We start from the raw sequence: 16,678 nt of genomic DNA on the forward strand, positions 1-16,678 counted from the left end.
CCAGCCAGGATGCCCCCGAGATCAGCCAGGATGGCCCAGGAACCAGCCAAGATGCCCCAGGGACCAGTCAGCAAGGGCCATGGACCAGCTACCCACCACCAGACTTCAAAAATCCTTTCCTCATGGATGCCCAGATGCAGGTCAGTGCTGAGGAGGAGGAGCAGCAGCAGCAGCAGCAGCCACAGCCTGCAGACCCATACTGGAACCCCTGGGTTCATCCAGCCAACTAAATGCCTCCCTCAACCTCTCACAGTTAACTGGAGGAGCATAGCCTGGAATGGGTGCCTCCAAGATCAGCTGAAGGTCGAGCCAGCACATCTCAGCGCCATCCGGAACCACCACTAGTCCACCAGGTGGAGGCCACAAGCCCAGTAATGCCAATTTTGCATCTACAAAGCCCAGTACAACCAACAACACTGCCACCACCAGCAGCACCAGCACCATCAGCATCACCCCACCTGACGAGTCCATGCAGGAGCGGCTGCTCCAGCTGCAAAGGAGCCATGTAGAACACTAGAGACACATTCGGGCAGAGCTAGTGGAGCTAAGGAGGGCTGTAAACAGACAAAACAGGATCCTGCAACAGCAAATGGCAACCCAAACCCACAATTTCACAACGCTGATGGGCGCAATTAACACTCTTACCAATGTGCTCACGCAGATCCTACAAAGGATGCCCGAGCCACCATCTGAGTCATCACCAGCATCACTGGACTCGACACCACACAGCATTCCCCTTGATGGTAAACCACCAAAGGGTAGGCCCCCAAAACCATGCCCCCCCCCCCCAGTAACTGGCAGGCCACTTCGTGGCAAGGGGCCATGAAGAACATAACCACTTGGCCTCTAAGGTCAAACTACCACACTTATAGGATAAGCTGGGCCTGAACTCTGCACAGTGTTCCTCTGCCAGCTACATTATAGAAGCCTGCTGGGCCCATCCTAACTACAGAGTTCCTGTGCCAGCTAGATGAAAGAAGTCTGCTGGGCCCGTCCTCACTACAGAGTTCCTATGCTGGCTAGATGGAAGAAGCCGGCTGGGCCCATCCTTACTACAGAGATCCTGTGCTGGCTAGATCAAAGAAGCCTGCTGGGCCCATCCTCACTACAGAGTTCCTGTGCCGACTAGATGGAAGAAGCCTGCTGGACTTGTCCTCTCTATAGAGTTCTTGTGCTGACATGCAGAAGGGAGCTCCAACTGTGCTTTTTTTGGGTCCTACAGACTAACCGTACAGCCCTCCTCCATGCTCTGCACATATTCCATCATCCTTAAAGCATCATCCAGTGACAGTGTTGTTGTTGCCTCTTCTCATCATGTCTCATGCTCTGGATGCTGGAATCTCCTCTCATCTATCCTCCTACTGATGCTGCTTCCTCCATGGTGCTGCATCTTCACCTGAGGCTCCTGTCTTCATGCTGCTGTGTCTTCACCTGGGCTTCCAGTCTCCATGCTGCGTTCTCCAGTCCAGGTCCTAATGCCTTTACTTGAACTTTGCTGCCATGACCCTTAGGCTGTCCCCTTTGAGTGCACTCATTCAACATGGACTGTCTGGGTCCTTTACTTGAACTTTCCTGTGGCCCTTAGGCTGTCCCCTTTGAGTGCACTCTTTCAACATGGACTGTCTGGGGTCTTTAGGTTGATAACACATAGTAGTGCTGCATGTAGCTATAACTTTACAGTAGTACTATAGTTTTTGGGGTGCCACTTCCTCTTTCTATGTTCTTTGTCATAATCATGATTGTGCCTAAAGGATAAGATGCAATGGCTGTGGTAATCCAATAAAAAAAAATCAATCAGGGGCTGGAGCCTAATCAAGATGGCAGTGCGAGGTGAACACTGAGCATCTCTCTGACCCAAGTTTTCTGTAATGCCTCATTCCTCACGAAGAAGACGCCTGAAGGATCGGGATATAGCTGAGGCCCCCTCTGGGGGACTTCATGTGGGCCCGATGGATGCTCATGTAACTCAAGGCCTGAGTTTGCCAGTAGAATCGCTGGGAGAGGAGCGAGAAAAAGATTTACCTGCCTTGTCCTTTGATTCATCTACCATTTCTTCAACCAGCTTACGAACTTCCCCGCCGAATCCTGCATTATTGAGAGCGTCAATCCCGGGAGGGAAGGTATTGCAGGCAGAGGATCATGGAACTCCTCCATCTCCGATTGAGTTGGAGGGTCAGCCAGAACCCCCTGGAGCACAAGCGCTCATTTTACCTGGCCCACGGCGGGGAGCTGAATTTGGAGTCGGGACGGAAGTTGCTGAACCGAGCAACATTTCCTTAGGTGATGGGACTGAGAAATTTCCAGCTTTCTTGGTAAGACCAACCCATGTTATTTTGGAATCTATATGGGGATCCATAGAAAGTTTGAGCAAGATAATATATTTACAGCTTAACCCTTTGGAGAATAAAATCTAAGTTTTGGAGAATAGATTCAATGAGTTGGAAGCTGATAAGACCCGAATGAGAAATTTATGTGAAGAAACTAAGACGGAAGTTCAATCGGTCAAAGGTCTATAGGATTGAATAATCAAGGAGAATGTGGTAACGGCATCTAAAGTTGAGAATATGGAAAATGTTCTAAGGAATCAGAATTTAAGGCTTATAAACTTTCCAAAATGTCCAGCAGTTACCCCAAAGGATATGCTGAAAAATTCTTGCTTGAGGTATTAAAAATTCCAGAACAAGCTCTACCACCTATATCTAAAGGTTATTATGCTCTGAATTTTAAGAAAGAGCCTCCATTAATATCACAGCAAGATACTTCATTGGTTATGGACAACCTAACTATGATATTAGAGAAATCCATTACAGAGGAAATTAGTTCGGTGACTATGATAGTAACATTTGTACTTGAACCAGATAGGGATCGGGTCTTACAGCTTTTCTTCAGGCATAAATCTGTATTATTTTTGGGTAATGAAGTCTGCATTTTCCCCGATATAGCAACAGACCCAGAAAAGGCTTCAGCAATTTCTGATATTGAAACCAAGAGCTTTGTAAGTAGGGGCTATGTTTTTCCTAAAGTTCCCCTGTAAATGTGGTATTAAATTTAAGGGTTCGCTTACATTTTCTTTCAACCATCTCAATTGTTCATGTTTCTTACTGATAAAGTACCTGTAAATGAGATAGCTTAGTAGGCAATTTAAGACCCAATATAGCAGCGTAGAGTTCAAAAATAGCCTCGTTCGAAGCACAGTCATTATTCTTATGCAAACATGTGAATAATTTTGTTTCTTGAAATTGTGAGAATGTTCCTCCTTTATTGAGGACTAGATTTGTAAGAGGCTAGATTATGTTTCTTTCCATGTCAAGATTGTCTTGAAATATAATGTGAAACATAATAAAGTACATACATATGTACATATAACAACACCACACAAAAATCAGTGACGCCTAATGCACAATGAACTTGTACCAACAAGACTTCTGTCAATCAGACAGAGGCTATGCGTGAAGGCACAGTTTAAGGCAGGAGAGTCACACACGTAATCCGTTGGCCTGTGTGATGTGAGCATTTGATGAGGATTGATGTGGCTGCTGTAAGATTGCCTGGTCAGGTTACTCATACCACAGCTCCTATTCTTCTCCGCACTGGGTTCCTGCATGTAGAGTCCATCTCCTTCCACATTCTGGACAAGGCCATACATCCTGTGGTCTTAGCCTGACATGGCTACAACATCACATCCCCCAGTTTGACTGGGCCACCTTACAACTTTCTCGCTGGGGTTTCTCCTGCCATGCCAGCTGTCTGGAGCCCGTCTCGCCTCTGCCTTGCCTTAGTACTTTGCTTTTACATCCTGGCCTTCCCCCTCAATACTCAGCTTATGCTGATATGTTCTCCAAAAAGGCCACGGACACTCTGCCTCCACATCGTACCTACGATTGCGTAATCAACTTGTTACCCAACACTGAGCCTCCTCGGGGCAAGAATGTATCCATTGACGCTCACAGAGACTCAGGCCATGTCCGAGTAAATCCACGAGAACCTGGTTAAGGGGTTCATTCGACCCTCCAAATCTCCTGCCGGAGCAGGTTTTTTCTTTGTGGGGAAAAAAGATGGATCGCTCCGCCCCTGCATCGGCTATCAGGGTTTGAACGAGATCATCCTGAAAGACCGCAATCCTCTACCTTTAATTTCTGAACTTTTTGACAGGCTCCAGGGAGCTAAAATCTTCTCCAAATTGGATGTCAGGGGACCCTATAATTTAGTTCGAATCCGCAAAGGAGATGAATGGAAGACAGCGTTTAATACTCGAGCCGGCCTCTTTAAATACCTTGTGATGCTGTTTGGCCTATGCAACACCCCAGCTGTCTTCCAGAATTTGATGACCAAAGTCTTCAGGGATATGTTATATCAATGTGTTGTGGTGTATCTCGACAACATTTTAGTGTTCTCCAAAGACCTACAAATCCACCACCATGATGTCTCTCACATCCTCCAGCGCCTCCAGCTCTATGCCAAACTCGAAAAGTGTTCTTTTGAACAGGAAACTGTCCCCTTTCTTGGCTACATAGTCTCCAGTCAAGGTTTCAGAATGGACTCTCAGAAGTTGAAAAGCATTTGAGATTGGCCTCAACCTATGGGCCTTCGGTCCTTACAAAGATTCCTTGGCTTCGCCAATTACTACCGGATGTCAGCCTCTTCTGCCACTACCGCTTCCATTATCTGATCCCTCACCAGTGGCCCAGTCGACCGCCCAGGAGTTACATCAACTCTGGAACAGCACGAAACAGTTGCTACAACAAGCAGCCCACAGGGCTATGTTAATCAGATAAGCAGCACTGCCTAGTTACATCCACTGCCCACCCACTGACTATCCAGCTAACTACTTAGCCCGATAAGGGAGTTATCCACTTAAATGGTGGCCACTGAACATGGCTGGATATTTAGTGCTGCCACTTATTGGATAAGACCGACTTATCTGGCAAAGTAGCATTTGAATATGGACCTCAAGGTCTTTCTTCTTCTACCCTTCTGTAGTTGCCAGCCACTGGGGTGAAGGGATGGCTTTTCACCCAAGGAAAAAAAGTGAGTTACCCAAATTCAGCCCCTCATGTTCTGACTTCTACAATCTATGGAGTAGATATTCAAAAGATCTAAGTGCCTAGTTAGGCGCTTATATCTGAATAAATTAATTTCAGCCCTGCTGAGCACCTTCATATACAGTAGGTTCATAACTTTAGGTACCTATGAAGTGGATGGGGCCAGGGGTAGTAGTGTCAGGTTGAGGGAAGTAAGTTAGGAGATTCACACTGATCTCCAGTGCTAGCTGCCAAATTAGAAACCTCAGTTTTAGGTGCCTAAAGTTAGGCTAATTTTCATCCCAAAATATAGAGGCCTAAGTCTGGCTGTTATTTCTCCTAACTTTAGCTCCCTAAAAGTTAGACACCTAGGTCTGGACTTCAGCTTTCTTTGAATATTGGCCTCTATGCATGTATTTTAATGTGGAGCCATATTTTTCTTCTTCCTTTTACCCGACTTTTTACTTTCTGGACTATAAATATCTGGAGCACAATATATTGTTGCTGTTCTGTTTGTAAATACTTGATTGATCTATGTTTTTCTTTAAGTTAACTTCTGCTTTTATGTGATCAGCTGGGATTCTACCTATGCACTCAGGATTACTTTGCTATCTGCTTCTTTCCAATCTCATTTGTTTTATCTGTCCCCCGTGTCCCATTAAGGATATGGAACAAGCTAACCACAATTGCTGGCTAGGATAGAAGAGTGTTACACACACACACATGCACTCACACACATACTGACCAGTCGTCTCTCAGAGCCCAGGATCTGCACTGGTCGTATGGTCAATGGCGCTGCCACAGCCATTGGTGAGGAAGAAGATGTGGGAGGCAGTGGCTGTTTGAAGATGAAAGATGCATCTGAACTTGGATTTGTTTCCTTTGGAAGAATCCACTCTTTTTCTCCAGCCATCTTCTGTCCATAAAGACCTCTCTGAAGAGAAAGCCAAAGGATTTCTATGGAGTTTTGTTTTTAGATTTATATTCTGCCTTTCAGCCGCTTCAAAGCAGATTGCATTCAGGTACTGTCGGTATTTTCTCAGAAATGTTAGGCAAGTTTCCTACGTTATTTCCCTACAGAGGTCCCACAAATAGGAACAAAAGCTTCCTGGATCCCTGCATCCATCTAGAACTGAATTCCAAGGAGCAGAAAGTGCTTGCCAGGAGTGGATTCCTGTCATTAGCACAGGGAGGGCAATTTTCAAAGGCCATGTAAATGCCTACTTACACAAGTGAAAGGGCTAGTTGAAAATTAGCTCACCCTGTATGCGGGTAAAAGTATGCAATGCTGCTCCACAACGCGCACACTTGTACCCCACATAGAGATAACTTTCGAAACTGCACCTGCGTGCTCATATATGTGTGCATATGGGTAGGTATGCATAAAGTTGCTACAGTATTTTATAACCTGCGTGGAAAGATTATAAATACGAGTACATATGCACGCACAAATGCTTGTGTACATAAAAACCACAAGCCGTGTAAGTTCGGACTTATCCGGATAAATGCCAATTTATCTGACTAAGTAATGGCACGTAGCCGGATAAATCCATCAAGCATTACTTGGACAGGCAATACTTTCGGACGTATCCAGCTATGTAGGCCTGCACAGAGTAGGATTTTCCCCACTTACTGGACTCTTATACAGTTGGAGCAGGAGTGGTAAGATTTGCATCAGGAACCTGAGCCGGAGACACTTACACAGCAGAAAGACAGTCAGCTGTAATTTCATTTATTCAGAATGGGCCATTGATTTAACTTTTGGAAGAATCAGTAAAACTATTATTTGAACACAGCTCTGTGGCCAGTGAATGTGTCTCAGTCTGCAGCAGTACATCAACTGATTTACAGACACACGCTGCTGAGAGATTTCATACCCCCGCTTGGGCCTTAAGCATCTGCTTCCCCCACCTTGGGGATAAAAGGGGGAGAGAAGTAAAGCCAGTGTATGCAACCCCAGAACTATAAAATACTTTTGTGTGCCCCTGAAGAAAGATGCCAATTCAAAGAAAAGGGTAACCTATGTAAGCCCCATCCCAGTCAGCTCTTGGGCATGAGGGCCCATGGGGAGTGTCACAGACCTTGCAAGGCCCCCATGACCTCCCAGGAGTCTCGCACAGGGGGGCAGAAAATCAAGCTTTTGAAAGCCCTTAGTGTTTTGTTTATTCTGGAGCTCTTCTGCACACCAGTTTTAAGCACACCGCAAACCAGTCTTCACTCCCAAGGGTGGTGTTCAAATTAAAATCTTTACTGAAAATAAAAACCAAAACACTGGTGGCACGAAAACAAAGTCCAGAATGGTACACCTGAAGGTAGTGCACTATAGCACTACAAAGTCCAAACTTTGTACACAGGGGCTGGTTCAAGGGGATTAGGCGCCCTAGGCAAGCCTTCTCCCTTGCGCCCCCCCCGCACCCCCCCCCCCGCCCGGTCTCTGCCTGACTCCTACATCGCTCTCGATCACACCCACCGACTGTGTGGTTTTCTGGGTCGTGAGCAGGTTGGGCACTGCTTGCGGCCCGCCAAATCTCCACTCCTCTTTGCCACTGCTTGCGGCCCCATATGGTTCACACCCAGTGGCGCACCAAGGATCTCCGGCGCCCGGGGGCTAATGCATTTGTGTGCCTCTCCAGCATCCCCCCTTAATCCTTCCTGTACTAATGCTTAAGGTCACAGAAAATCAGTGGCATTAATAGACAGAAGAATTTTGGGGGTTTTTTTTGGGGGGGGGGACCAAAATGACATTTCTTCATCACACCCACCTCTATAGCATGGATCCTGCTTTAAAATTGGTTTAAAAAAAAAGTATTAATAAAAAAGTCCAAAGGGTCTTCTGCGTAATTTTAAAAAGCTGGCCATTTTCACACTTCTAGTAAAACTACTATAAAATTATTTGATAGCCTCATTCAACTAATTCTATATGGCATTGAGAGTGAAGTCTGGAATATATAGGAAGGGACAGAATGTCAATATAAATCCTGCACCTCCAGTTCTCTAACTCTGTGCATCCATTGAAATTCCCCCAAACAATGGAGCTTGGATATTTCCCTTACAGCTCATCATACTAAAAGATATTTTCAAATTCTGGTGTCACCTCACAGTAACAGCAGCACAAACACCTTCCACTGCCAGGCACATTGTGAACTAACACAAAACCCCGCAAAAAAGACACTCAAAATCTATACTGCAATCCCATCGTAACATAACAGTAATAACACCAAGGACTCAAACAACAATAACCCTACCTGTGAATAAGCAAGGGTAAATATTACACTGGGTCCTAGAATACCAATACACCACCTACTGAGGAAACAAAACAAACCAGATTGCTATAGATCCCTATACAGACTAGGGATGTGAATCGTATTTCTGACGATTGAAAATATCGTACGATATTTTCAAAGTTGTCAGAAATCAGGGGCTCCCCGAAACCGATAGGGAAACCCCACAAAATTATTCGTGGGATTCTCTTATCGTTTTGGGGGAGGGCGGGAAAAACGGCACAGATAAACAAGCCCTAAACCCACCCCGACCCTTTAAAACTGCTCCCTTAGCTTCCCCCACTCTCCCGACCCCCCCCCCCCAAAACGTTTTGAAAATTACCTGGTGGCCCAGTGGGGGTCCCGGGAGTGATCTTCCGTTCTCGGGCCGTCGGCTGCCACTAATAAAAATGGTGCCGATGGCCCTTTGCCCTTACCATGTGACAGGGTATCCATGCTATTGGCCAGCCCCTGTCACATGATAGGAGTACTGGATGGCTGGTGCCATCTTTAAAAATGGCTCCCTCACATACACACAAACACACACACACACACACACTGACCCCCAGGCAGGCTCCCATTTATTTTCACACCACTCCATCCCCATCCCCCAGGCATGCACACATTCATTCTCACACACATAGACCCCAAGCAGGCACCCATGCATTCACACACATACTCCCCCAGGCAGAGTCCCATTCATACACATGCACACACTAAAGGGAGACTCCCTCTCTTTCTTTTGCCAGCAACCTCGGAACCTCTCTCATTCCTCTGCTGCCACATGGCTACTGGGGAGGCGCCGATTGCTGCTACTGACACTGACACTGAAGCCCATTCTGCTGCCTCCTCTGTGCAGGCCCCGTGGGCTTCCACTTTCTCCACACTGATCTCGTACATTTTGAGATCCGCATAGAGAAAGTGTTATTCTTGCACATTCCCAAAGATTACATGTGCCAATCACTAAAAAGTAATTTATTTATTTTTTTACCTTTGCTGGCTGATCTTAGTTTTCTAATCGGTTAGTCACAGGCTTTTTTTTCCCACCTTCCCTTTCTTATTTTTTTCCACCTTCCCTTTCTTATTTTTTTGCCAATTCCTTTTATATTATCTTTTTTTCTATTTCTTTTCTCTCCATCTTCTTCCCTCAAATACACAGTCAGGTTCTCATTCTCACATGCATTTCTCTCTCTCACACACACACACACACAGGCTCTCATTGTCACATGCTCTCTCTCATATAATCATTCATACACATAGTCTCTCACTAGCACATGCTGTCTGACTCACACACCCAGGCTCTCTCTCACTCCCACATGCTGTCTTGCTCAAGCACAGGCTCTCACTGTCACATGCTCTCTCTCATATAATCATTCATACACACAGGCTCTCTCTGTCACATGCTGTTTCTCTCACACACACAGAGGCTTTCACATGCTGTCTCTGCAAACATTCAGGTCCTCACTCCCACACACAGTCTCTCATAGGGATGTGAATCGTTTTTGAACGATTAAAATTATCATCAGATAATTTTAAAATCGGCCAAAATCGTTAGAGTGCACAATACAATACAAATGCCCCCAATTTATCATCAGGGGCATTTGTATTTTATCGTTAAATAGGGCGCGGGAAAACCGGCACACCAAAACATACGGGCGACGGTCGCCGGTATGACATAGTGAGGCGCCATTTTGAAGATTGGCAATACGGCCCGCGTGCAGGAGGATGCTCCCGGACCCCCGCTGGACTTTTGGCAAGTCTTGTGGGGGTCAGGAGCCCCCCCAAGCTGGCCAAAAGTCCCTGGGGGTCCAGCGGGGGTCCAGGGGCGATCTCCTGCACGCGTGATGTCAGGAGCCAGGAACCAAAATGGCGCCGGCGCTACCTTTGCCCTGTCACATGATAAGGGCAAAGGGCCACCGGCGCCATTTCTCAACGCAGCCATGGCCAGAGAGAGGGAGATCGCGCCGGGACCCCCCCACTGGACCCCAGGTAATTTAAAACACTTTTGGGGGGGGAGTTCGGGAGGGAGGGGGATTAGTTTTAAAGGTTCGGGGTGGGTTTTAGGGTTTTTTTGGTGTGCCGGTTTTCCCGCCCTCCCCCGATTTACGATTTTTAACGATTGAAAAAAAAAACCAAAAAACCACGACGATCAGATTTCCCTCCCCCCCCAGCCAAAATCGATTGTTAAGAAGATCGATCACACGATTCACACCCCTAGTCTCTCAACTCATTCTCACACACAATCTCTCAACTCATACACGCACGCACGCACACACACACACTCTACAGACCCTCAGCCTCTCTCTCACCTCTGGGCCTCCTCTTCGCGGGTCGCCGCAGGATGGGCTCTGCAGCGGCCCTGCTACCGGGCCTCTTCCTCTTCTCGGGCTGCTGTGACTTGGGATTTGCGGCGACCCTTAAGCGCTGTTCCTGTTCTGCATGCACTGATGCTCCTCCTCCTTCCTGCCCGCGTGGCTCCGGCAACGTTTACTTCCGGGACCACGCAGGCAGGAAGGAGGAGGAGCATCAGCGCGTTTAAACGCGATCTTTTTCTTTGGAGCTCACGACACCACGGCCCTGCCGATCTGCCTGCTATGTGTCGCTGCTCAGCCGCCAGTGGGATGAGGTTCACTGGCAGCCACAAGAGCCTCCCTGCGCCCAGGGGCATTGGCTCCCCTCGGGATACCACTGCTCGCGGCACCCCCTAATATTCGGCGCCCTAAGCCCAGGCCTAGTTCCCCTAGTGCTTCCACTGGCCCTGTTTGTACACTAGTATATATATCCAAATAGTCTCTTCTCACACCTTTCCCAAACAGGTCAACTCTTGGGGAAAAATACTATAGTAAGCCTGGGCCTTACTATAGTACTTTTTGGGTAGCTGAATATTCTCTTCTCTGCTCGTCTCACATTGATTCCTCTCTAGATCCACTGACTGAATTGCTTCATCAGTCTTTAACTCTGTGGATTTTCCCAAGCCGACAATTCTCCCTTAGGACTCCGTGATACACTCAACCAGCAAATTCTTTGGATTCTTTTCCTTCACAGGCTCCTCAGGCTCTGAATCTCCTTAGGAACTCTTCTTCCAAACTCTCTCTCTTTCGCTCTGGGATCTCATAATTTCTTCCCTCTTGGAAACGTTCCTCTCATCAGGCCTGGCCAATCTCTCCTTCAGGTCCCAGCCTCCTTCCCTGAGCAGGAACAAATTCTTCTCCTGAGCCTTTCCTGCGGAGCTGTAGGCCCACTAGCACCACTCCCTAAAGAGATGGCATCCACACCAGAACTCCAGATCTTGGAATCCTCTTTCCTTACTCCTTCTGCCTCCCATTCTCAAAACCCCTCCCAACCTGACATCACACAAGGGGATGGTCTGGTGAAACCTCTGTCACAGTCTGGGAGCACTCAGACCAGCTGAAGCCACAGTTGACATTTTTGTAAGGGGTTAAATCGGCACCCTGTCACACATACACAGTAGCAAGTCACATGACACCTCATCACAGGACAGAAACTATCGCTTATATACATCTATTCAGTGCTGCAAATGCCTAGCAGCACTATAGAAATAAAAAGTAGTAATTGTAACATACACAGTGACACATCACATGAAATATCAACATATTATGTGCAGCAACACATCATAGGAAAATTCTTCACCTTAAATATGTACAATGATATTATTGCACTGCCTCAAACACAATGATGCTTTGTTGGGCGACTGAGCAAAATATGACAAAATGGAGAGAAAGTAAAGTAGCGTTATATCACTCCTCTCCATTCTGGGTATGTGAGTCAAATGCAGCTCTATAGCACCAGGGAATATCTTTAAGCTCTTCTGAACTCTGGGATCCCACACACTTACCTGAACCTCTGTGTATGTCTCCCTGACCCGCTCCGTCTCCTGGCTTCCATGCTGCTTCATCTTCCCCACCGTGCAGGACACACAGCGCCACGTCCCGCTGCTCCGAGGGAGAAGGATGATGTAGACCACAGGCATCAAGACATGCAGAAAACAGAGAATACAGACAGTACAAAGAAATGCACAGAGAAATACAGAATGCGCAATAAGAATATATATATATATATATATATATATATATATATATATATACAGCAAAAATATACTCTAAAAAGAGTGGGACAAAAGCACTTATGGGATAAAGTATCTTCAGTACAAATCAGAGGTAAATCTGTTACAATACATCTTTATTCATATACATATACACAATTAAAATGTTAGTACTTTTTCACAATAAAGAACAATATTGAACTAATACAAATATAAACTAATAACCCCTAAGACTACATATACAAACAAAAACTAAGAATGAATAAGAATGGTAGGTGAAAGAGATTGTGTCTCTCAAAGCAAGGTTGCAATATCAACTAGTTTTTTTGCAAAATTGTTATTCCTCCATAGAAAATGAAAACCATGTCTCATGTCTTACAGTCTTAGGATTATGAGTAATATTACATTGGGACAATGCAGTAACTAATTTAACCACATGAAATCATACACCTTTGGTAAAATACAAGAATAACAACCAGAGTTTTGTGATACAATGTTACATATTACAGTGGTATACAAACAGAAAGACTTAAAAATGATGTTTCTATTGAAAATAATGTAGCAAAAATCCTTTGTCTACTTCATGAAACTGGACTCATTTTGATAAATCACAGAGTTAACAAATTGTTGCTGCACTCAATAATATTTATTAATGGTATACTAACAAAAAATACTTTTAAGGGAGGTGTTCCTATAGGGTATGATGTTATAAAGTCCCAACAAAGTCCTTGTTTCTCCAAACTGGCTTCCTCATGGGAGAACCCTGACAAATTGGACACCCAAAAATGCTTAACAAGCTCCACCCATGGCACTGCTGGGGGAGCTGCAGTTAGAACTAGGTCTAAATAGCCACATCGGCTTAATAAACCAGTTAGAGTTAAATATGGCTTTTAACAGATATACGGGTTGCGCTTGCAAAGATACCTGCACATGAAGCATAGAAATGTGACTGCAGAAAAAAGACAGTATGACATACCTAGTCTGCCTATCTGCTCAACTACTTTAGCGTTACAATTTGTTAGAAAACCTGGCCGCGATTCACCGCAGCCAGGCCTTCCTACCTGCTCCGGCAGGTTTGCGCGGTCTAGTTTTGGCCTCGGGGATCGGCTGCGCCACTCGCTGAGGGCTGCGTGCCGATTGCGGGCCCAAATTGATGTTTTTGGGAGCGTCGGGGCACGCCTCCCTCCAGGACACACACGTGCGCTTCAGTGACGTCATCGGACGTTTTAAAGAGGCGGCAGCTGAGGAAACAGATTCGAGGCATAGAACTTGCATCGGAGCCTATTTTAAAGTGTAACTGTCAGCTGTTCCTTTGTCCTGGCAACAGTCTTGGGTGAGTGAGGACTGCCAGGCTGCTCCAGCTTCATTTTTGAGGCCTATCAGCTTGTTCCAGCTTCGTCCAGATCCAGCTTCAGCTTGTTCCAGCTTCATCCATATCCAGCTTCAGCTTGTTCCCGCTTCATCCAGAGGAACGTAGACTGGTAGGAACTAATTTGGTTTTCTTGCTTGCACCGCCTTCCGCTGACAATTTCTCAGGGGCTCCACCTTTGAGACTTTCTTCATAATGTCATGGAGAAAGAGTCCACGATCTCAACAGTTTGCCAGGGCAAAGGAACAGCTGACGGTTACACAATTCCCATCACTGTCTCAGAGATCCACTGTATTTATCCCATGCTTTCATGAATTCACATAGGGGTGAATTTCCAAACCTGAGCGTGGGCATATATGTGCACGCGCTACCTGGGGTGCACACATGTATGCCCGATTTTATAACATGCACACGCATGTTATAAAATCAGGTGTCAGTGTGCTCAAGGGAGTGCACAATTGTGCACCTTGCGCGCGCGGAGCCTGCACCGAGCCGCGCTGCCTTCCCCCGTTCCCTCCCAGGCCGCTCCGAAATTGGAGCAGCTTCAGAGGGAACTTCCCTACCCCCACCACCCCACCTTCCCTTCCATTCCCCTACCTCCCCCACCCTTTCCCCCCTACCTTTCTCTTCTTTTATCTTTTGTTTTAAAACTTACTTCAGCCCTGGGGCTGAAGTAAGTTGTGCACGCTGGCCAACTGCCGGTGCGTAATCCCCGGCACAGCAGCAACAGCTGTGTCGGGAGCCTCTGACCCCACCCTGCCCTGCCCCCAGACCTCCCCACCCCCTCCCCACCCCTTTTTGCAAGCCCCAGGACTTACACGTGTCCTGGGGCTTTACGCACATCGCCGGGCCTTTTTAAAACAGACCTGGCGCTCGTAACCATTTGAAAATCTGCCCATACAGTTTTTGTTTCAAATACTTCCACTAGTAGGCTGTTCCATGTATCCATTACCCTCTCTTTAAATAAATATTTCCTTAGATTACTCCTGAGTCTACCCCCTTTCACCCTCATCTAATGACCCCTTGTTCTAGAGTCTCCTTGGTGGTATTTAAATGTCTCTATCATATCTCCCCAATCTCACCTTTCTTCTAGGGTATATATGTTTAGATCTTTAAATCTGTCCCCATATGCTTTAGAACAAAGGCCACTGACCACTTTAATAGCCACCTGCTGGACCAACTCCAACCAGTTTATATCCTTGTAAAGATGAAGACTCCAGATCTGCAACAGAGTGGGCATGCCTAAAGGACAATAGAGAATGAAAACTGATCTAAGGAAGCTACAGGAGTGGTCAAAGGTTTTTTTTTTTTTATAGAAACATAGAAACATAGAAATGACGGCAGAAGAAGACCAAACGGCCCATCCAGTCTGCCCAGCAAGCCCCACACACCTTTTCTCTCATACCTATCTGTTTCTCTTAGCTCTTGGTTCTATTTACCTTCCTCCCCCACCATTGAAATATCTAGCTTGATTAGTTAGGGGTAGTAGGGGTAGTAACCGCCGCAACAAGCAAGCTACACCCATGCCCATTCGCCTCACCCAGACTATGTTACACAGTCCCCACTGGCTGCTTTTCTTCTCCCCTGCCGTTGAAGCAGAGAGCCATGCTGGATATGCATCGAAAGTGAAGTATCAGACACATTTGGTTGGGGTAGTAACCGCCGTAACAAGCCAGCTACTCCCCGCTTTGTGAGTGCGAACCCTTTTTTCTTCTCCCCTGTCGTTGAAGCAGAGAACTATGCTGGGATTCAATGCAAAGAAGAGCATTTAGGGTGCAGAAATCCAAAGGACTTGTATGCGAAAGGGAGTGAAAGACTGATATGTACAAACTGGAAAAGAGACCTCAGGGTAATGGTGTCTAATGATCTGAAGGCAGCGAAGCAGTGCAACAAAGCAATGGCATTGGCTAAAGCCAAAGATGGATTGCATAGAGAGAAGCATAACCAGCAAGAAAAAGGAGGTGGTAATGACCATGTACAGGTCTCTGATGAAGCCTCTTCTGAAATACTGTGTTCGCTTCTGGAGGCCGTATCTCAAAAAGAATAAAAACAAAATGATGGGGCGACTTGGCAATAGTGATAATAAAATGATCAAATTTAAATTAATAACTGGAAGGGGGACATTAAGTAAATCTACAGCTCTAACATTACATTTTCAAAAGAGAAACTTTGATAAAATGAGGAAAATAGTTAGAAACAAACTGAAGGGTGCAGCTGCAAAGGTTAAAAGTGCTCAACAGGCATGGACATTGTTTAAAAATAAAATCCTAGATGCGCAGTCCAGATGTATTCCAAGCATTAAGAAAGGTGGAAGGAAGGCAAAACGATTACCAGAATGGTTAAAAGGTGAAATGAAAGAGGCTATTTTAGCCAGAAAAGACATCCTTCAAAAATTGGAAGAAGGATCCATCTGAAGAAAATAGTATAAAGTATACGCATTGTCAAGTTAAGTGTAAAACATTGATAAGACAGGCGAAGAGAGAATTTGAAATGAAGTTGTCTGTTGAGGCAAAAACTCATAAAAACTTTTTAAAATATATCCAAAGCAAGAAACCTATGAGGAAGTCTGGTGGACCATTAGATTACCTAGGGGTTAAAGGGGCTCTTAGGTAAGCTAACGCCATTGCAGAAAGAGTAAATGAATTATTTGCTTCCATGTTTACTAATGAGGATGTTGGGGAGATACCAGTTCCGGAGATGGTTTTCAAGGGTGATGAGTCAGATGAACTGAACCAAATCACTGTGAACCTGGAAGATGTAGTAGGCCAGATTGACAAACTAAAGAGTAGCAAATCACCTGGACTGGATGGTATGCATCCTAAGGTACTGAAGGAACTAAAAAATGAAATTTCTGATCTATTAGTTAAAATTTGTAACCTATCATTAAAATCATCCATTGTACCTGAAGACTGAAGGGTGGCCAATGTAACCTCAATATTTAAAAAGGGCTCCATAGGTGATCCGG

At 45.8% G+C, this 16,678-nt stretch overlaps 1 protein-coding gene across 1 annotated transcript in view; it reads right to left on the reverse strand.

Moving 5' to 3' along the window:
• Nucleotides 1-16,678, reverse strand: part of AIRE (autoimmune regulator) — a 114,502-nt gene that overhangs the window by 38,350 nt on the left and 59,474 nt on the right. The window contains exons 9-10 of the mRNA XM_029617321.1: nt 14,901-14,955; nt 5,767-5,955 (exon numbers count right to left, since the gene is read on the reverse strand). Coding sequence (XP_029473181.1) covers nt 5,767-5,955; nt 14,901-14,955 — 244 coding nt within the window. The remainder of the gene's footprint in view (nt 1-5,766; nt 5,956-14,900; nt 14,956-16,678) is intronic.

Source organism: Rhinatrema bivittatum, chromosome 9 (assembly GCF_901001135.1).
Source record: "Rhinatrema bivittatum chromosome 9, aRhiBiv1.1, whole genome shotgun sequence".
Lineage (NCBI taxonomy): Eukaryota > Metazoa > Chordata > Amphibia > Gymnophiona > Rhinatrematidae > Rhinatrema > Rhinatrema bivittatum.